The 20,966-nt window shown below is 51.5% G+C and overlaps 2 protein-coding genes across 5 annotated transcripts in view; one reads left to right on the top strand and one right to left on the bottom strand.

The window, feature by feature from the left end:
• LOC123371817 (C-type lectin domain family 4 member F-like) overlaps positions 1–20,966 on the top strand; it is a 241,955-nt gene that overhangs the window by 89,446 nt on the left and 131,543 nt on the right. The gene's annotated exons all lie outside the window — the stretch shown is intronic.
• LOC123371095 (C-type lectin domain family 4 member F-like) overlaps positions 1–20,966 on the bottom strand; it is a 56,973-nt gene that overhangs the window by 5,026 nt on the left and 30,981 nt on the right. For 3 of the 4 annotated variants that reach the window (XM_045018291.1, XM_045018293.1, XM_045018294.1), the window contains exons 2-3: positions 5,759–5,912; positions 768–884 (exon numbers count right to left, since the gene is read on the bottom strand). The exons of the other annotated variant lie outside the window; for it this stretch is intronic. In XM_045018291.1, coding sequence (XP_044874226.1) covers positions 768–884; positions 5,759–5,819 — 178 coding nt within the window. In that variant the 5' untranslated portion in view covers positions 5,820–5,912. The remainder of the gene's footprint in view (positions 1–767; positions 885–5,758; positions 5,913–20,966) is intronic. 4 annotated transcript variants of the gene reach the window in all.

Below are 20,966 nucleotides of genomic sequence, written 5' to 3'. Positions count from 1 at the left end.
CGGGGGTCGCTGGGCAGAGGAGACACATGGGGCGGTCACGTGTCCTCCCCTTTAGATTGTGGCCCCCCAGCACGGGGAGGTGCCAGTCGTCTTTGCCACTCACTGCCCCTAAGGAACAGGGGCTTGTCTCCCCTCTCCTCCAAGAGCTCTCCACTCCAGCTCCCTGCTTTCAGCTGTTCGCTGGCTCCAGGGCAGGGACTCTTTGGCAGAGGAGGGAATTAAACCCAGCAGTCTGAGCCCCAGACAAGCGCCCGAACCACTGGGCCGTCCGCTCTCTCTGAAGGGCATTTCAATGGTGCCATGAGGACACCTGGGGCTGAGGCTCGTGCTGGTGATATGTGGTCAGGAACGGACCAGCGTGACCCTCTGAGCGCAGGTTGAGCATGTGGGGCTGCCACATGTGATCTGAAGTCCCTGAGGTGATGCTCAGGCAGGATGAAGTTCACCCAGCCCATCCCTGACAGGTGGTTGTCTAACCTGTCCTTAAAAACCTCCCGTGATGGGGATTCCACAGCCTCCCCCGGTGACTGGTGCCAGTGCTGGACCATCGTTAGACTTAGAAAGATTGTGCTAGTATAAAAGCAGCAGGGCAAGATCTTACAGCTCCATTCAAACTCCCTGGAGCAGGAGATTTATTTGGAGGGACAGACTGGAAAAGTGGTCGATATTCTGCTGGAATATGTTTTCCCCCCCCCCATCCCCAGTCGACCCAGCTGCCCTCTATGGAAGTTGGCAAACGTTGGGCTTGGAGCTGCAGTTGAACTTACATAGAAGTGTCACAGCAAGGAGGGATGTGGCCAGGGCCAGACCCAGGAGGAGAAGGACAGCAGTGATGATGCCCCGCGCCGTGTGCCACCAAGGAACTGATGTCTGGGGAGGGTTTCCTTGAAGGAGAAGAAGAAACGTATCCATGGAAAGTTACAGCTCAACAGCCACTGACCGAGGAAACTCCACCCCTCAAATCCCATACGTGCTCAGCCTCCTAGTCCCCGACTGTGGTTAACGGCAACAGCGGAAAGAGGCCAAATAAGGTCAGAACCGACCTGAACTCGAATGTGAAAAGCGACCCTCCCTAAATCAGGAGTGACTCTAGTGCCAGGCAGGCGTCCTGTGAGAGAGATCTCGGAGCAGGATTTCCCCCCTGCCTAAGCATTTCTTGAGAGGGAAATTTAAGGCTTATGAAGTCCAGGCCCAAAGGAGTATTTCTAAATGTGGAAAGGAACCTGAAACAACTTATGAAATATGAACTCAACGAGGCAGTGAAATGAGGGGGAAATGATTCTGTGCAGGAGAAAAGTGGGGCTGACAGCAGCAGTGTGCTCAGAAGGGCCTTTCTACAGCATCCCTGTCTGATAACCCATCCCCAGGATGCTGGGCTCCCCCCTGCAAGGCAGCCAAGGGGCGAATCACAGGGCAAAGCCCTAAGACTACATCTCCCCTGCACATTAAAGGGAGAAGACTAGAGCTGCATTCGAGCCAGGATCTATGTGTAGACAGAAGTAAGTGTGCTCGGTGTGCCCTGGATTTGGTCTCCCCAAGGTGAACGGCAGCTGCTTGGAGACACAAGACTGTCAGATTCTCCTCTCCCTGAAAGTCTCAGCCTGCTGCACCCCCTCCCTGTCTGATCTGGGCCTCAGCCATTAGCTCGCGCCGCTCCCCCATGGGGTGTGGTTCCTGGAACCAGCAGACAACACTCAGATGCCCAGATCATCCCCTTACATTGCAGAAGTGGCTTCTCTCACGCTAACCAAAGGGTAAAGCTGCCTCTCACTAATGTACTGAGTTTGCAGTTCTCAGCCTTTCCTGAAACAGATTCTGGGAGGAGCTTCTCTGCCACCCAGTGCACACTACATTTTTCCTTATGTTTTCATAGAATCACAGAATATCAGGGTTAGAAGGGACCTCAGGAGATATCTAGTCCAACCCTTTGCTCAAAGCAGGACCAATCCCCAACTAAATCATCCCAGCCTGGGCTTTGTCAATCCTGATCTTAAAAACCTCTAAGGAAGGAGATTCCACCACCTCCCTAGGTAACCCATTCCAGTGCTTCACCACCCTCCTAGTGAAATAGGGTTTCCTAATATCCAACCTAAACCTCCCCCACTGCAACTTGAGACCATTGCTCCTTGTTCTGTCATCTGCCACCACTGAGAACAGTCTAGATCCATCTGTGACGAAGTGGAACTGCAAAAAACGGCTGCCCCAAAAGCAGAACTATGTGGCCTCAAAAAAAAAAAATGCCCAGCCCTGGTGCAGGCCCTTGGAAAGCTGCAGCTGTATCATTTTGGGCAGCGCTTTACTGTGTATACTGACCACTCTCCTCCGACGTGGTGGTGTCAAATGCAAGGGGCTGAGGCCAAGCTGCTGGGAACAGACACACCTGTTCAGAGGGTGGCCACGGTCAAACTGGGGGCTCTTAACCAAGAGAGCCCAAATTGCAGCCCTCCAAACTGGAGTGCTGGGAAAAGACCCAATCCCAGTTTAAACCCCAGGGCTATTGGGGTGGCAAAAGGGCCCGGGCTGCATGAACCTTCCCACACACAGCCTGCAAGCGCCATCAAGCACAACAGACCCACGGGAGGGGGTGAAACTGGACTGTCCTGGTGTAACTCATTCCAAGGAATGGGAGAGATGCTGGGGCACCCATGGAAGCGTTGCTGGGTTCAAACTTCCCCAGGTCACTGGCTAAAGTGACCTCGCTCAGTTCAGTCTCGAAGGGGGGAGAGATGTGACAAAATGGGCCTGTTCTTAATGTTTCCTCTGAATACTGTGTGGGTGCCTCAGTTTCTAACCGGACACTCTGTCGCCTAGCAACTAAACCTCTGTTTTACTGGCTGGCTCAGAGTCACGTCTAACTGAAAAGTGGGGGTGTGTGCAGGACCCTCTGGCTTCCCCAGAACCCTGCTGTCACAGAGTGTGGGGGAGTCCGGGCCCGGCACCCCCGGCTTCCTGCAATTCACCATGACTCTCAGCCAGCCAGTAAAGCAGAAGGTTTATTTAGACGACAGGAGCACAGTTCAAAACAGGTCTTCCCAGTACAGACAACAGGACCTCCTGTAGTCAGGTTCATCTGTGGGCCCCATGGAGGCCACAGCCCCGTTGGGAAGCCCAAGCCCCATCAGGGCTCCCCTCCATTTCCCAGCCAGCTCCCATACTGAAGCTTCCTCCAGCCTCTCACTCAGCCTCCCCCCGGCTCCTCCAAGGGCCTCTGTCCTTTTTCCAGTGTCCCGGGCAGAGGTGTCACCTGGCCTCCAACCCCCCTCCTGGGGTCTCAGGTTACATGCTCAGGTATCTCCCTTCCCCAGTGCAGCCAGTCCCAGCACAACTCCCCTGCACCCTTCCCAGGTCAATACTCCCCTCTCAGCATTCACATCAGACAGCCGGAACATTCCCATTTCCTCACACCTGCCTGGGCAGACTCGCTGTGGGAAGCGCACAAAGGGGCATATGCTACATGCTCCCAGAAGAGACCCAGGAGGTGAAGCCGTGTGAGCTTCTTGCCCTGCAGACAGTCTGCTCCATGGGAGAGGAGGCTCCCCAAAGTCCTGACTGGCTTTGTGGGGAGCAGTTCCAGAGCATCGCCCGCGGATGCCGTAACACCGTCGTCTTTGGAACCCCCCTTCAGGTAGCTGAAGGCTGCTATCAAATCCCCCCTCACTCTTCTCTTCTGCAGACTAAACAATCCCAGTTCCCTCAGCCTCTCCTCATAAGTCATGTGCTCCAGCCCCCTAATCATTTTTGTTGTCCTCCGCTGGACTCTTTCCAATTTTTCCACATCCTTCTTGTAGTGTGGAGCCCAAAACTGGACACAGTGCTCCAGTTGAGGCCTCACCAATGCCGAATAGAGGGGAATGATCACGTCCCTCGATTTGCTGGCAATGCTCCTACTTATACAGCCCAAAATGCCGTTAGCCTTCCTGGCAACAAGGGCACACTGCTGACTCATATCCAGCTTTTCCTTTGTCGCAGCAGAGAGCCTAGCTGAGCTCGGTGCGTAGCTGCAGCTGCCTACGGCCACACCCTCCACTTCTGTCAGCCCCGTCTCCCTGCCTGTCTCCTGACCCTTCCTGGGCGTCTTTCATGTGTTCAATCCAGAACAGCTGCCACATGGCATCTGGATTGCACTGAAACCAATGGGGATAAACAACCCCCGGAGCAGGCCCTTGTTCAGCTGACACCTGCACAACCAAATATAAGAATGTAAGAATGGCCAGTCTGGGTCAGACCAAAGGTCCATCTAGCCCAGTGTCCTGTCTGCCAACCTGTCTGCCAACAGTGACCGGTGCCAGGTGCCCTAGAGGGAATGAACAGAACAGGGAATCCATCCCCAGTTGCCCATTCCCAGCTTCTGGCAAAGAGGCTAGGGACACCATCCCTGCCCATCCTGGCTAATAGCCAATGATGGACCTGTCCTCCATGAACTTATCTAGGAACTCTGTTATGGTCCTGGCCTTCACAATATCCCCTGACAAGGAGTTCCACAGGTTAACTGTGCATTTTGTGAAGAAATACTTCCTTCTGTTTGTTTTGTTTGTTTGTTTTAAACCTTCACTTGGTGACCCCCTAGATCTTGTGTTATGAGAAGGAGTAAATAACACTCCCTTATCTACTTTCTCCACCTCAGTCATGATTTTATATATCTCAGTCATATTTCACCTTAGTCGTCTCTTTTCCAAGCTGAAAAGTCCCAGTTTTATTAATCTCTCCTCATATGGCAGCCGTTCCATACCCCTAATCCCTTTTCTGAACCTTTTCCAATTCCAATATATCTTTTTTGAGATTGGGCAACCACATCTGCACGCAGTATTCAAGACGTGGGTGCACCATGGATTTATATAGAGGCAATAGGATATTTTCTGTCCCTTTCTTAATGATTCCGAACATTCTGCTCGGTTTTTTGAAGCCGCTGCACATTGAGTGGCTGTTTTCAGAGAACTGTCCATAGTGACTCCAAGATCCCTCTCTTGAGTGGAAACAGCTAATTCAGACCCCATCGTGTTATAGGTATAGTTGGGATTATGTTTTCCAATGTGCGTTACTTTGCATTAATCAACATTGAATTTCATTTGCCATTTTTTTGCCCAGTCACCCAGCCAAAGCCCTGAGAGGGGCCCCTTGTGCTGGGAGCTTTAGAAAAACAGCCTGGTCCTTATCTCAGCACTTCCAGCTCCATTTGCTCCTTGTCCTTGGAGGAACAGGCTCCCTCCCCGTCCCCGAGCCCTGGGGAAAACCCTTCTCTGCTAACACAGCTACATCTCCCTGCCCCTGCTCACGGTTAGACGCGTGTGCTCGGGCAGGGAAGGGGCAGAGGGTAAGGAAAGGAGGTGTCACTGTGAAATGGGGGGATGAGAGGGAGCTGGTCCCCAGAGATGGGGGCTGTGAGGATTCGACCCTGGTGATCTCCTCCTGGGAGAGGCTGATGGTGGCAGTGAGCTGGGGAGGGGGAGCCTGGCTGGCTTTTATGGCCAGCCCATGGCACTGCGCTGCCCGGCAGGAGGCTGGGATGCCGGGCAGGGACTCCCATCTCTCCCCCTGTGCCCTTCTCCCGTTGGGGACTGGCAGGGGAGAGAACGCACTGGGAAGCACTGACCGAGCACCCTCGCCCACTGCCCGTGGTGCTGTCTGGCCAGCACAAGGCTGAGCTCTGGGGACGTGGTCAGTGGAGCAAGCGATCGCTGCCCAGGACGCTCTGCAGAGACCACAAAGCCAAGGAGAGGCCAGCGGGAGTCCAGGGTCCGGTGCAGCCTCTTGTGCTTACCTTTGGGCTGGGGAGCAGCTTCCGTCATCGGCATGTTCTCATAGATATTGCCCCTGGCCATTGTCCTGCCTTCGCGCTGAGCCGAGCCCCTGATCACTGGCCTGTGGGTCCTTTCTGCAGCCTGCTGGGTTAGAGCCTCCCTCTGACAGCAGCCCTGGAACAGAAATAGAAATGGGAAGTGATGCCTGGCAGTTGGATGAGGGAAGGAGGGGTAGTGGGAGGTCTGGAGATAAGAGATGGTTGCACGGGGGAGGTGGAGGGGGGAGACGGGTGGATGAGGGAAGGAGGCTTGAGGGAAGCGGATGACAGCGCTCTGTTGACAGCACCTGGCCATAGGTGCTGGATCTAGGGGGGCTGCCGCACCCCCTGGCTGGAGGCGGTTTCCATCACATGCAGGGTTACAGTTTGGTTCAGTGGCTCTCAGCACCCCACTATTCACAGTGTTTCAGCCCCCTGGGCCCAGCCTTTCATGGCCCCCTCTTGCGGGTGGGGCTCTGGTGAGAGCGTAAAGGCATCATCCCCGTGCGCGGCGCGTGCGATTGGCTGTCGGAGGTCGTGCAGCGTAGGGGCTGGGCCTGGGGAAGCCTGGGCCCTCTCCCCTCCTGGGATACCCCCAGCTCCGCCCCAGCCATGGCATCCTGCTCTGTGTCCTGGGCCCTGTGTTGTGGGGCCTCCAGCGTCATCCCGCTGAAGCACGGTAAGAGGAAGGCTGGGGGCAGTGTGGGGCCAGGCCTGTGTCCTGCTCCTTGCCTCCGGACCACGTCCTCTCCCCTCCTGACCATGGCACCCTGGGCAGTCACCCACATTGCCCGCCCCGAAGGCCGGCCCTATCCTGGGGCATCCACGACTGTCCAAATCTGCAATTTTTCCTATGTGTGACCATCCACGGGTGGGAGTTCTGCTGTCCAAAGAGACAGACCCTGCTCACTGCTCCGGCGGTAACATGGGATGAGAGGGGGCACGTGTGGAATCAAAGGTTAGCGTGTTACACAAGCACTCCTGGTGAGTACGAGCAGCACTGGTACAAGCAGCCAAGTGGGCACATGCCCAGCGATACACAAACGTTGGTGGCTGAACGCCGACATGACTTTGTAGCGTAGACACGGCCTCGGTCGCCATCTCTGGGGCTGTACAGGAGGTTTCCAGGAAGGACAAGCAGCCTTGCTGGCTTTTTCCTCTCCACTGATCACTCCCAGTTTGTTGAGTTTTGCTGGGAAACTTCCCCAGCCAGGCTGAGTTCAGCCTCCAACTCCCTGAGTGAGACCAGTCCCCACATGCTCAGCTCTGCTCTGGCTGCTAGTCCAGGGCTGCTGCCTGCTGGGGCGGGGGGTGTCTGGGCGCTGGACTAGGAGACGACAGTTTGGAGTTTAGTGTAGTTGTGTAACCTGCACCTTGAGCCCTGCACCCCTTTGTGGGGAGGGGAAATCCTGGGATCGACGCAGCCTGACTCCTGCCTGAGGAGGATCCCGGCCAGCAGAGACCAGCCCCTCTGCAGTGACCGAGGGGTCCAGAGTCAGCTCTGACCCTGAGGATCATTCATGGAGTTTGTGAGGGCACCAGGGAATTTGTTTTGGCGACCCCCTACTCCCTGAACTGTGTCCTCAAGCCAGGGAGTGACGGTTTTGGGATTTTATAACCTGCTGCTTATTAAACCTGTGGAAGGACTTACCACCTCCTCCCACTTGTGAGTCCTTTGGGTTGTACTGAACCCAGCCAGCCACACGGCTAAACCACTGCAGAGACGACCTTGTGGTCATAGGTCATCAAACGCCCCAACAAAGTACGGTACCGACGGGACACTGATCTTACATTTCATACATCAGGTCCTGTGACTGGGGAAAGTCACGGGTATTAGCAGTGTTTTACCCTGTTATGGTATGTTTGTCTCCTGTTTAATACAATTACTGTGTTGAATACATTGTATGTGTTTGTGTTATTTCTTGGGAGTCTCCAACGATCTGGCAAGTAAGTGGGAGTTCCCCTGTGGTAAGAATTTTCTGCCCAAGCTGCCCTGGTGACCCTGCCAGGAAGGAGCGACGGGGGGTGGAGGCACCGCCAAATAAATTCGTAGGGGAAAATAAAGAAGGTTCACCCTGCTGAGGGGGTGGCGGGATCCAGAAGAACCCAGACCTGTCCATCAACTCCTGTAAGCCAACTGGCATTAAAGAAGGTGACCGGGAGGAGCGGGGGCGCTACATGAGAATTGCTGATGGCCGGACGGGGCTTTGGACTGATGTTTGCTGAGGAGATTCTGAGGTGCTGGCCGGGGACGGAGAGGCCGCCATTCTCCTCAGGCCCTGGAGAGTCCAGAGGGGGGACACATACATTTGGAGCCCCCCACCACAGAGACTGGGACATGATCAGTGTGAGGTCAGAGGGGAATGCTCGGAAGGTGTGGCCCAAACTCCACACGTGAGTGTTGTGTTGTTACCTTGCACTGAAGTACATGCAACAGCAACAGCACCGGGAGTCTCTGTAAGGAACCCCACAGATTTACTGTCGAACCGCGCTGCTGAGGGGACTGAACAGTGTCCCGCATACTGTTTGCGAGGGGCTGTGTGTGTGTTAAACGTTCGCTCGCTAAGAAATTGTCTGCGACTCTCTGAGCTGACTGGCAGCTGTCGTTAACCCCTACAGGCAGGGGCTGGTACCGTAGCTCTGAGCTTCAATTCTGTGCAATACGTTTCTTTTTTGAAGTCCTGTAAAGACAGAGCTCAGGCCTGCGCTTCAGCAGGGAGTTGTGCTGAGGGGCAGGGAAGGGGGGTGTCACAGTTACACATAATTCTGCCTCCGCCTCCCCCAGCCCATTGCATCTCTGTGCCCTGCTGCAGCATCACCACTGGTCCAGCCCGGCCTGACTCCTGGCAGCGGCTTCCCCCTCCCCTGCCAGGTGGGTGCTACTGGGTTGGGCTGGCCCTTTTAGGGGATTTGGGCTCAGCCCCATCAGTGTGCAGTTAGCCCCCACCCCAGTGATGGTTTGGGATGCTGGCTGGATCAGACATCACGTGATGGTAGCCTGGGGAAGGGGCAGGGCTGCTTCTAAAATGGAACCTGCTGTCTCACAGAGGGGAGACAAGGGGCTCGGAAAGACATAGGGGGCTGGTGGGAGAGGCCCAGAGCCTTGCAAGGGGCTGGTGGAGCTCCCTCACTCAGGGAGAGCTGGTGCCTAGTGCCCTGACAGACGGGGAAAGGGCAGAAAGAGACCTGTGGAGGATCCAGAGGGGATCCTGGGAGCACCTTCCCCCACACCAGCCAGAGGGAAAGGCCTGGCTGGAGCTACCTAAGTGAGGGCCAGGAGCCAACCCTTAAGGCCTGGTCGTCACTGCATAAGAGGGACATTAACTTAGAGAATCATAAAACCATCAAGTTAGAAAAGGCTGCAAGGGTCGTCTAGTCTAACCCCTGTCAGGCTGCCAGGTTTGCTGTGTCTAAACCATCCCAGATAGTCAGCGAGCCTTTGAAACCCTCCAGTGATGGAGCTTCCACAACCTCTCTAGGCATCTGTTCCATTAACCTCCTGTTCTTACAGTGAGGAAGTTTGTCCTGAGATTTAATCTTGATCTGCTGTGCTGTAGTTTGAACCCATCGCTCATCGTCCTGCCGTCTGTGGCAAAAGAGAACAACTTTTCTCCATCTTTCTTATGTCAATCTTTCAAGTGTTTGAAGCCTGCTGTCATATCCCCCCTTAGTCTCCTCTTTTCCAAACCAAAATACCCAGTTCCTTCAGTCTTTGCTCAGATGACTTGCATTGCATTCCATCCCTCTGACCATCTGTGTCCACCTCGGGATACTCTCCAGTTTCTCTACATCCTTTCTATACATTGGTGACCAGAATTGGACACAGTTCTCCAGCTCAGGCCTACGCAGCACTGGCTAGAGCGGTACTGTCACCTCCTGTGACTTGCATGCGAGGCCTCTGTTACTGCAACCTAAAACTGCATTTGCTTTTTCTGCAACAGCATCACATTGCTGACTCATGTTGAGGTTGGGATCCACCAACCCAGATCCTTCTCAGCAGTGCTGCTGCCAAACCAGCTTCCCCCCATTCTGTATTTTTGCATTTGGTTGTTCTTCCCTATGTGCAGCACCTTACGTTTGTCTTTGTTGAATTTCATGTTGTTGTCTATAGCCCAGTTCTCCAACTTAGCAAGATCCCTCTGAATTTTGGCTTTATCCTCCAAAGTGTTGTAACCCTTCCCTCCTAGCCTTGTGTCACCTGCAGACTCGATCCGTGTGCTCTCCAGACCTACACTCAGTGTACGGGGAGATTTTGGCAAACCAGTGAAGTGCCTGAAACCACTATGGCTTAGTGCTAAAAGCAGGCCGTAAAGTGGTCATGCAGCATGCTTAGCTTGACCAAGGAAGGAGGGGATGGGGGTTTGGGTGCCACAGAAAGGGCAGCTTGACCCCATGTCCTTCCTGATAAGAACTGTGTTGAAATTTCTGATGCAGGCATTTTAGAGGAGCAGGATGTGCCCTCAAGAATGTGTCTGACAGGGTCTCAAGGCTGCAAACTCTGGGAAAACCCCCCACCTGATTAATCAATAATCAGAAGGAAGCCTCTTGCTGGGCCATTGGAATTGCTTGCTGGGAAAACTTTGAGGTAGGGGGACTCTTCAGGACTGGTCTCTCCCTCGGGATGCATCTTATGTTCCCCACCGGCAGATGGGCTGCCGCTGCGCCACTTGAGAGCCACACTCAGCCAGGAGAAGGGGAAGAAATTCTGGATCCTTTGTGTTTTTGTTGTTATTGAGTTTTTTTGTTTTTGGTAACAAAATAGCAGATAAGAGCTGTAGTAAAAGAAATAAGGAAATAAGACAGTGCCTCTCTGCAGCAACAGCAGGGGTGAGGTGCACACGAAAAAAGAGGCAACATTAGAAACACTGAGGGTACGTCTACACTTACCTGCCGGTTCGACGCGGAGAGTTCGACTTTTTGGAGTTCGAACTATCACGTCTGATCTAGACGCGATAGTTCGAACTCCGGAAGCGCCGCGGTCGACTCCGGTACTCCACCTCGGCAGAAGGAGTTGGCGGAGTCGACGGGGGAGCCGCGGAGTTCGACCCCGCCGCGTCTGGACGGGTGAGTTGTTCGAATTAGGGTACTTCGAATTCAGCTACGCTATTCACGTAGCTGAATTTGCGTACCCTAATTCGAACCCCCTTCTTAGTGTAGACCAGGCCTGAGCCTTAAGGTGGCTCTGAGTAATCAGATTCTACTTTGATGAAGGTACATGAAAACTCTGTGAGCACAAAAGAAACAGTTACACCTTATGTAAAAGTTGATATGGCTAATATAATGTTATAGAAGTAAAACTATGAAAGGAAGGTGCATTTTTCCCCAGGACATGTGCAGTGTATGTTGTAGAAGGGGTAAAAGAAATGCAAACAAAACATGCTACTTAATTAAAATCCTATTAGAGCTCTAAAAGGAGCCACAATAGGTTATGTTTTCTTTTTCAGCTCGCTGGGTGTTCTGGAAACAGGAGGTGAAAGTGAAAAGAAATCAAAACTCGGGTGGAAGTTGATTTTGTCCCTTTTAAGACAGGGTCTCTGAGCTGCTGATGGCTTTGGAGGCAAAAGCAAGCCAGAAAGCGTCTGTGTTAATGCAAATCACCTAACTGATAGAGCAAAGAGAGAACTGTCCATAAATGGCACCACAAAGGAGCTGCAGATAATGAATATGCCTGGTCAGCAAACAAACTACCTGAAACCAAAAGGCTCAAATTATGACCCTCCAGAGGAAGGTGGAAAACGAAGTCAAACCTAAAAATATGAGAGGGACAGGTTAACCCCAAGTAGGAAAAAATATCCTTTTTCTGTGTGTATGCAGTGCTGAAATCTGAAGACAGGTACAAAGGGGGTCTGCTTATATGCATGACACCCCTACCTTTGAATTCACCAAAACCCCAAGGATATAATTACATTAAAAAGCCTATGCAAAGTTTTCAAGAGAACATTGAACACACTGGCCTCAAAAACAGATTGTCTAAATAAAAGGCATGGTATAACAAGATACTTTGAATAGACTTGATCTTAATATTAAACATTGGGATAAATTTAATGTTAATAAGTACCCCTGTAACAATGTATAGTGTGTATGATTTTTGGAAAAACCTTTAAGGTCATATGGTATTGATGCTTCTCAGCAATTACCTGTCAACACACTTAAAGCTTAGCACAGCAGAGAAACATTGCAAACTTGGTCTGCTGAATAAGAAGGCAAACCGAGGTTCACCACCTCATGAATGTAATGACGGAACAAGGACTCCTCATTGTTTTTGCTGATACAGACTAACACGGCTACCACTCGAAGCTTTCACCATGCAAGGCACTGAATTCAGCCGTATGACTGGAAATCCATCAACTTCATGAAAAAACTCGTGCAGATACAGACACACATCATCTTCCTTTCCAAACGCAAAGAAATTTACATAATACCAAAGGACAGAAGGTAAAGAATCCATTACAATCAACATACCACACAGACTATGGTGAGAGATTGTGCCACACTCTCAAAGAAACTGCGGAACCACCTGATCAACATCCTATACAGCAAACCAGAGAGGATCAAGAATGAACTCTTATCTCCTTAGACTGACCTCACCCTTGGTAAAGCAACCCCCATCCTGTCACGTGTTTACACCTGCTCCTCAATTTTTCACTTCATGCATCTGAGGGAGTGGGCTCTAGCCCACAAAAGCTCATGCCCAAATAAATGTATTAGTCTCTAAGGTGCCACAAGGACTCCTCGTTGTTTATTCTGATACAGACTAACACGGCTGCCACTCTGAAACCGGTGGGATAATAATTCCCCCTAAACCCTTAAAAGGTAGGAGCCATTGAAACCTGGCCTGCCTATAGAACAAAACCACAGGGACGTGTGGGGGTAATTCCTCTTTGTTGCCAGCAATCAGCAAGGATGTTTGTAAAAGGAAGGGATATTTTAAGCAATAATCTGCCACCCCAAAAGGGGTAGAAATACGTTCTTTTTGTCTTTCAGAAAATCAGGAAAAGCTGGTACCAGCTGAGAAGCAACCCAGAATCCCGTGAATATATTGTTGCGACAAAGATTGTGTTTTGTGTTTTATGTTTTGTCTTGTGTTGTTTGTCTTGTTGCTACCATTGTTGTGTACTGTGTTACAATAAAAAAGAAAATACTGCATTAGGCAGAAAAGGCTTAACAACCATTTTAACTGTATTTCCAGAAACCAATGTTGCAGAAGGGCGGAGGTCAAGAATCACCAGCCTGTTAATAGGGAAACATCCTGAGGGGTGGTAAAGGCACATTTAAAGGCAAAATATGCATGAGATACAGGGTTTATCTGTTGGGGGGAATAAAAGGATGGATATAAAAAAATTTTTAAGGCACAAAGTGAAATTACCAAGGGAAAAAGGGTATGTAAAAACATTGGTTACTCAAAGACTAAGGCCTGGTCTACACTAGGAGTTTATGTCGAATTTAGCAGCGTTAATTCGATTTAACCGTGCACCCGTCCACACCAGGAAGCTAATTAGTTCAACCTAGAGGGCTCTTTAGTTCGAATTCTGTACTCCTCCCTGATGAGGGGAGTAGCGCTAAATTCGACATGGCTATGTTGAATTAGCCTATGTGTGGACGGAAATCGACCTTAGTAGCTCCGGGAGCTATCCCACAGTGCACCACTCTGTTGACGCTCTGGACAGCAGTCCGAGCTTGGATGTTCTGACCAGCCACACAGGAAAAGCCCCGGGAAAATTTGAATTCCTTTTCTTGTCTGGCCAGTTTGAATCTCATTTCCTGGTTGGACATCAGGGCGAGCTCAGCAGCACTGGCAGCGATGCAGAGCTCTCCAGCAGAGGAGTCCATGCAATCTCAGAGTAGAAAGAGGGTCCCAGCATGGACTGACCAGGAAGTCTTGGATCTGATCGCTGTGTGGGGAGATGAGTCTGTGCTTTCGGAGCTGCGCTCCAAAAAACGGAATGCAAAGACCTACGAGAAGGTCTCCAAAGCCATGGCAGACAGAGGATACAGCCGGGATGCAACGCAGTGCCGCGTGAAAATCAAGGACCTGAGACAAGGCTACCAAAAGATCAAAGCGGCCAACGGACGCTCCGGATCCCAGCCCCAGACATGCCGCTTCTACGAGGCACTGCATGCCATTCTCGGTGGGTCTGCCACCACTGCCCCACCAGTGACCGTGGACTCTGACGATGGGATAGTGTCGAGGGGAAGTTCCTCGGCGATGTTCGTGGATGGGGAAGATGAGGAAGGGTTTGTGGAGGACAAGGCAGGCGACAGCGCTTACAGCGCTGATTTCCCTGACAGCTAGGATCTCTTCATCACCCTCACAGAGATCCCCTACCAATCCTCCCCGGCCGTTAACCCGGACCCTGAATCAGGGGAAGGATCAGTCGGTAAGTGCTTTAAACATGTAAACTTTTATTATTAATGTAACAGGAATCTGAACTATGTGAAAAGGAGGTCACTATATATGGGGATAGAACAGAAATCCTCCTGGGAGATCTCCACGAAGCTCTCCTGGAGGTAATCGAAAAGCCTCTGCAGGAGGTTCCTGGGGAGAGCAGCCTTATTGGGTGCTCCGTGGTAGCACACTTTTCCGCGCCAGGCTTTCATGAGGTATTCTGGGAGCATTGACTCCACGAGCATGGCAGCATAGGCCCCTGGTTTGTGCAGGCTTTCACGCAGCATGCGCTCTCTATCTCCTTCAGTGACCCTCCTCAGGGTGATCTCTCTCAGCGACTCCTGCATCTAATTAGGGGAATTACTGTAATGTTACGCCTGGTCCAAAGTATTTTTAAAAAATCTCCAGACAGACGCCATAGCAGAGACTCAGCACGCTGCTGCGTGACAAGCATAACGGAAAGCCAAAGAATCAAATGGACGCTCATGGAGGGAGGGAGGGGGGACTGAGGACGCAAGCTATCCCACAGTTCCTGCAGTCTCTGAAAAGCATTTACATAAGAACATAAGAACATAAGAAAGGCCGTACCGGGTCAGACCAAAGGTCCATCTAGCCCAGTATCTGTCTACCGACAGTGGCCAATGCCAGGTGCCCCAGAGGGAGTGAACCTTACAGGCAATGATCAAGTGATCTCTCTCCTGCCATCCATCTCCATCCTCTGACAAACAGAGGCTAGGGACACCATTCTTACCCATCCTGGCTAATAGCCATTTATGGACTTAGCCACCATGAATTTATCCAGTCCCCTTTTAAACACTGTTATAGTCCTAGCCTTCACAACCTCCTCAGGTAAGGAGTTCCACAAGTTGACTGTGCGCTGCGTGAAGAAGAACTTCCTTTTATTTGTTTTAAACCTGCTGCCTATTAATTTCATTTGGTGACCCCTAGTTCTTGTATTATGGGAATAAGTAAATAACTTTTCCTTATCCACTTTCTCAACATCACTCATGATTTTATAGACCTCTATCATATCCCCCCTTAGTCTTCTCTTTTCCAAGCGGAAGAGTCCTAGCCTCTTTAATCTTTCCTCGTATGGGACCCTCTCTAAACCCCTAATCATTTTAGTTGCTCTTTTCTGAACCTTTTCTAGTGCTAAAATATATTTTTTGAGGTGAGGAGACCACATCTGTACACAGTATTCGAGATGTGGGCGTACCATGGATTTATATAAGGGCAATAATATATTCTCAGTCTTATTCTCTATCCCCTTTTTAATGATTCCTAACATCCTGTTTGCTTTTTTGACCGCCTCTGTACACTGCGTGGACATCTTCAGAGAACTATCCACGATGACTCCAAGATCTTTTTCCTGACTCGTTGTAGCTAAATTAGCCCCCATCATGTTGTATGTATAGTTGGGGTTATTTTTTCCAACGTGCATTACTTTACATTTATCCACATTAAATTTCATTTGCTATTTTGTTGCCCAATCACTTAGTTTTGTGAGATCTTTTTGAAGTTCTTCACAATCTGCTTTGGTCTTAACTATCTTGAGTAGTTTAGTATCATCTGCAAACTTTGCCACCTCACTGTTTACCCCTTTCTCCAGATCATTTATGAATAAATTGAATAGGATTGGTCCTAGGACTGACCCTTGGGGAACACCACTAGTTACCCCTCTCCATTCTGAGAATATACCATTAATTCCTACCCTTTGTTCCCTGTCCTTTAACCAGTTCTCAATCCATGAAAGGACTTTCCCTTTTATCCCATGACAACTTAATTTACGTTAAGAGCCTTTGGTGAGGGACCTTGTCAAAGGCTTTCTGGAAATCTAAGTAAACTATGTCCACCGGATCCCCCTTGTCCACATGTTTATTGACTCCTTCAAAGAACTCTAAGGCCTGGTCCACACTAGGACTTTAATTCGAATTTAGCAGCGTTAATTCGAATTAACCGTGCACCCGTCCACACCAGGAAGCCATTTAATTCGACCTAGAGGGCTCTTTATTTCAAATTCGGTACTCCACCCCGACGAGGGGAGTAGTGCTAAATTCGACATGGCTATGTCGAATTAGGCTAGGTGTGGATGCAAATCGACCTTAGTAGCTCCGGGAGCTATCCCACAGTGCACCACTCTGTTGACGCTCTGGACAGCAGTCCGAGCTTGGATGTTCTGACCAGCCACACAGGAAAAGCCCCGGGAAAATTTGAATTCCTTTTCCTGTCTGGCCAGTTTGAATCTCATTTCCTGGTTGGACATCAGGGCGAGCTCAGCAGCACTGGCAGCGATGCAGAGCTCTCCAGCAGAGGAGCCCATGCAATCTCAGAGTAGAAAGAGGGCCCCAGCATGGACTGACCGGGAAGTCTTGGATCTGATCGCTGTGTGGGGCGATGAGTCTGTGCTTTCAGAGCTGCGCTCCAAAAAACGGAATGCAAAGACCTACGAGAAGGTCTCCAAAGCCATGGCACTCAGAGGATACAGCCGGGATGCAACGCAGTGCCGCGTGAAAATCAAGGACCTGAGACAAGGCTACCAAAAAATCAAAGCGGCAAACGGACGCTCCGGAGCCCAGCCCCAGACATGCCGCTTCTACGAGGCACTGCATGCCATTCTCGGTGGGTCTGCCACCACTGCCCCACCAGTGACCGTGGACTCTGAGGATGGGATAGTGTCGAGGGGCAGTTTCTCGGCGATGTTCGCCGATGGGGAAGATGAGGAAGGGTTTGTGGAGGACGAGGCAGGCGACAGCGGTTACAATACTGCTTTCCCCGACAGCCAGGATCTCTTCATCACCCTCACAGACATCCCCTACCAACCCTCCCCGGCCGTTAACCCGGACTCCGAATCAGGGGAAGGATCAGTCGGTAAGTGCTATAAACATGTAAACATTTATTTCTTAACAAAACAGGAATAAAAACTATATAAAAAGAAGGTCAATGCATATAGGGATCGAACAAAAATCCTCTTGGGACAGTTCAACGAAGCACTCTGAGAGGTACTTGAAAAGCCTCCTTAGGAGGTTCCTGGGAAGAGGTGCCTTGTTGGGTGCTCTGTGGAAGCACACTGTTCCGCGCCAGGCCATCAGGAGGTATAATGGGAGCATCGCCTCGACCAGCATGGCAGCATAGGGCCCTGGTCTGTGCAGGGATTCACGCAGCATTCGCTCTCTGTTTGTCCTGGAGACCCGACTCAGGGTGATCTTGCTCGGCGACTGCTGCATCTAATTAGGGGAATTACTTTAATGTTACTATTGTGAATGCTTGACTTTTCCTTTGCATAACAATGACCGTCGTTTAACAGCCACGTGTTGTAGGCTGCAGAGGAAAAGCATACAGGGATCTTTCCCGGGGACAGCCGCGAGGGGCTGGAACAGGGTCAGACTTTATGCTTTCCAGATTGCCTGCAGCAGGAGGGCCCTGCTATTCATTAACTGTTAAGCAGCCTAAAGTTTCCGGCTTACCAGGCCTGGCTGCTACACGGATTCTGCTGTCCTGCCCTGCTTGTCCGATCTCCAGTGCAAGACCCCAGGCAATGAAAGCGAATGCTGAAAATTCGAACTTGTCCTGAGATCACATGAGATTAGGTGCCCTGTATGGTCTTGTTCACAGAAACTGAGTAGACTGTGTTCAGTGTTCGCAAACATGTATCTTTGGAAGGAAATCACTTCCTTTTTCCCATCACACAGCTGCGGCTCTTTCCCGAACTGCCCCGGCATCCCCTCACAGAGGCTGGCGCAGATTAGGCGGCGAAAGAAAAAGACTCGGGACGAGATGTTCTCTGAACTGATGGCCATCTCCAGAGCCGAGGCGGCACAGCAGAGCCAGTGGAGGGAGACCCTCTCTCAGCAAGCAGTGCTCACACAGCGAACGGGAGGACAGGTGGCGGCAGGAAGACCAGCAGGCAACTCAAACGCTGCTTGGACTAATGAGGGAGCGAACGGACACGCTCCGGCGCCTTGTGGATGTTCTGCAGGACCGCAGGCAGGAGCAGAGAGCCCCCCTGAACTGTATCTGCAACCGCCCTCCCCCGCCACAAAGTCCTGTCCCCCCCTCACCCAAAATCACAAGAAGGAGGGGCGCTAGGGGCCGTGAAAACTGTCACTCCACCCCAGCAGAGCGCTCATGTACCAAACAGCTCTCATTCCCTAAAGTATGAGAATTGCTTGCCTTCCTGGCTCACCCGATCCCAAATCCCAGTTTCATCCCCCAACTGTGTAGTTGAGTATTAAAAATAGTTTGCTGTTCATTACTGTTTCCGTCATGTTTCTTTGCAGAAGACTTTGTGTGAAGGGTGGGGGAGGGGTTTGTTAATTGCATAGGACAGCCACCATTAAAAGGGTACAGACATGGGGGCAGGATCAACAGCAGGTCACACACAGAGTGCAGTCACTAGGCACCCGGGTCACTCTGCGAGGTGTCTGCTGCCCCAGGTCAGTCTGGGAGGTGTATGTTGCCCCAGGGTCCGAGCGCTTGGCATCCACAAATGGCAAGGCAGGCTGCCCTTACCATGCCCTTCCACCCTAGCCATGAACCTCTCCGATGCCCTGAGCCCCAGCCAGAGCCATCATCCACCCACACCTACTCACCCTTCCCACACACCCCTCACCCCTTCCTGCAAACCCACCCCTTCCTGCACACCCTCTGGTAACCGTCCTCCCCCCAGAGACCGCTGTAGGAGCAGGAGCGTGTCAGTCCTCGAGTGTAGAAGCGGTATGTACATCACTGCACACCGTACCCACCACAGTCTGCGTCCCTGTTGTAACCCTTGAACGAGAATTCGTTAGTAAAGAAAACTTTGTTAATTAAAAATGTTCCAATAACTTTATTTTTAAACGTCTGTTGGAAGGGGGGAAACCTGGTGAACGGGGTATGTAACCGCTGAAAAAAGTCAATAGTAACTGAAACAGGGGCAGGTTCAGCTTCTCTGTAAAGAGACTGGACAGTCACAGGTCACGCTGCTCGCTGAGGAACCTAGCTTTCAAAGCCTCCCGGATGCACAGCGCTTCCCGCTGGGCTCTTCTAATCGCACGGGTGTCTGGCTGAGTGTAATCAGCAGCAGGCGATTTGCCTCAACCTCCCATCCCGCCATAAAGGTCTCCCCCTTGCTCTCACTGAGATTGTGGAGCACACAGCAAGCTGCAATAACAATGGGGATATTGGTTTCGCTGAGATCCGAGCAAGTCAGTAAGCTTCGCCATCTCCCCTTGAGACGTCCGAAAGCACACTCCACCACCATTCTGCACTTGCTCAGCCGGTAGTTGAAGAGTTCCTTGTCACTGTCCAAGGCGCCTGTATAGGGCTTCATGAGCCAGGGCATTAGCGGGTAGGCTGGGTCCCCGAGGATCACTATAGGCATCTGCACATCCCCAACAGTTATTTTGTGGTCTGGGAAGAAACTACCTTCCTGCAGGCGTCTAAACAGACCAGAGTTCCTGAAAACATGCGTGTCATGAACCTTGCCCGGCCACCCGATGTTGATGTTGGTAAAACGTCCCCTATGGTCCACCAGTGCTTGTAGCACCATTGAAAAGTAGCCCTTTCAGTTAATATCATAGAATCATAGAATCATAGAATTCAAGATCAGAAGGGACCATTATGATCATCTAGTCTGACCTCCTGCAAGATGCAGGCCACATTAGCCGATCTACCCACTCTTTTAGCAAGCGACCCCTGCCCCATGCTTCGGAGGAAGGCGAAAAACCTCCAGGGACACTGCCAATCTGCCCTGGAGGAAAATTCCTTCCCGACCCCAAATATGGCGGTCAGCTGAACCCCGAGCATGCGGGCAAGACTGGTGGTCCGGTCCCAGGATAGGGATGTGAGTTCCATCCATAGCCCCACCGCAGTTTGGGAATCCCATCGTGGCGAAGCCATCTATGACGACCTGGACGTTTCCCAGGGTCACTACCTTTGAGAGCAGTAGGTCAACGATTGCGTGGGCTACTTGCATCACAGCAACCCCCATGGTAGATTTGCCCATGCCAAAGTGGTTCGCTACTGACCAGTAGCTGTCTGGCGTTGCAAGTTTCCAGAGGGCTATGGCCACTCGCTTCTGCACAGTCAGGGCTGCTCGCATCCGGGCGTCCTTGCGCTTCAGGGCAGGGGACAGCAAGTCACACAGTTCAAGGAAAGTGCCCTTACGCATGCGAAAGTTTTGCAGCCACTGTGATTCATCCCAGATCTGCAGCACTATGCGGTCCCACCAGTCCGTGCTTGTTTCCCGGGCCCAGAATCGCTGTTCCACAGCATGAACATGACCCATTGCCACCATGATCTCCACGGCGTGGGATCCCATGCTTTCTGAGAGGTCTGTGCCACTCTGACACTTCTTGTCCTCACCGTGCTGCCAGAGCCTCCTCGCCCGATTTCTCAGCAGCTGACTGTGGAAGAGGTGGACGATAAGGTGCGAGGAGTTGACAACGGCCATAAGTGCAGCGATGATCGCAGCGGGCTCCATACTCGCAGTGCTGTGGCATCTGCGCTGTCACTGACCAGAAAAGTGCGCAAACAGATTTCCCGCCGGCGCTTTCAGGGAGGGAGGGCGGGAGTGACGGTTCAATGATGACAGTTACCCAAAACCACCCTCGACACATTTTTTCCCCCAGCAGGCATTGGGGGCTCTACCCAGCATTCCAATGGGCAGCGGGGACTGCGGGAACTGTGGGATAGCTTCCCACAGTGCACCGCTTCCAAAGTCGACGCTTGTCCTGTTAGTGTGGACTCACAAAGTCGAATTAGTGTCCTTAGTGTGGATACACAAATTCGACTTTGTAAGGTCGATTCCACAAATTCGAGTTAAGT

This window comes from Mauremys mutica, chromosome 5 (assembly GCF_020497125.1).
Source record: "Mauremys mutica isolate MM-2020 ecotype Southern chromosome 5, ASM2049712v1, whole genome shotgun sequence".
Lineage (NCBI taxonomy): Eukaryota > Metazoa > Chordata > Testudines > Geoemydidae > Mauremys > Mauremys mutica.
Note: the sequence above shows the minus strand (reverse complement) of the source record. Positions and strands in the feature narration are given on the sequence as shown.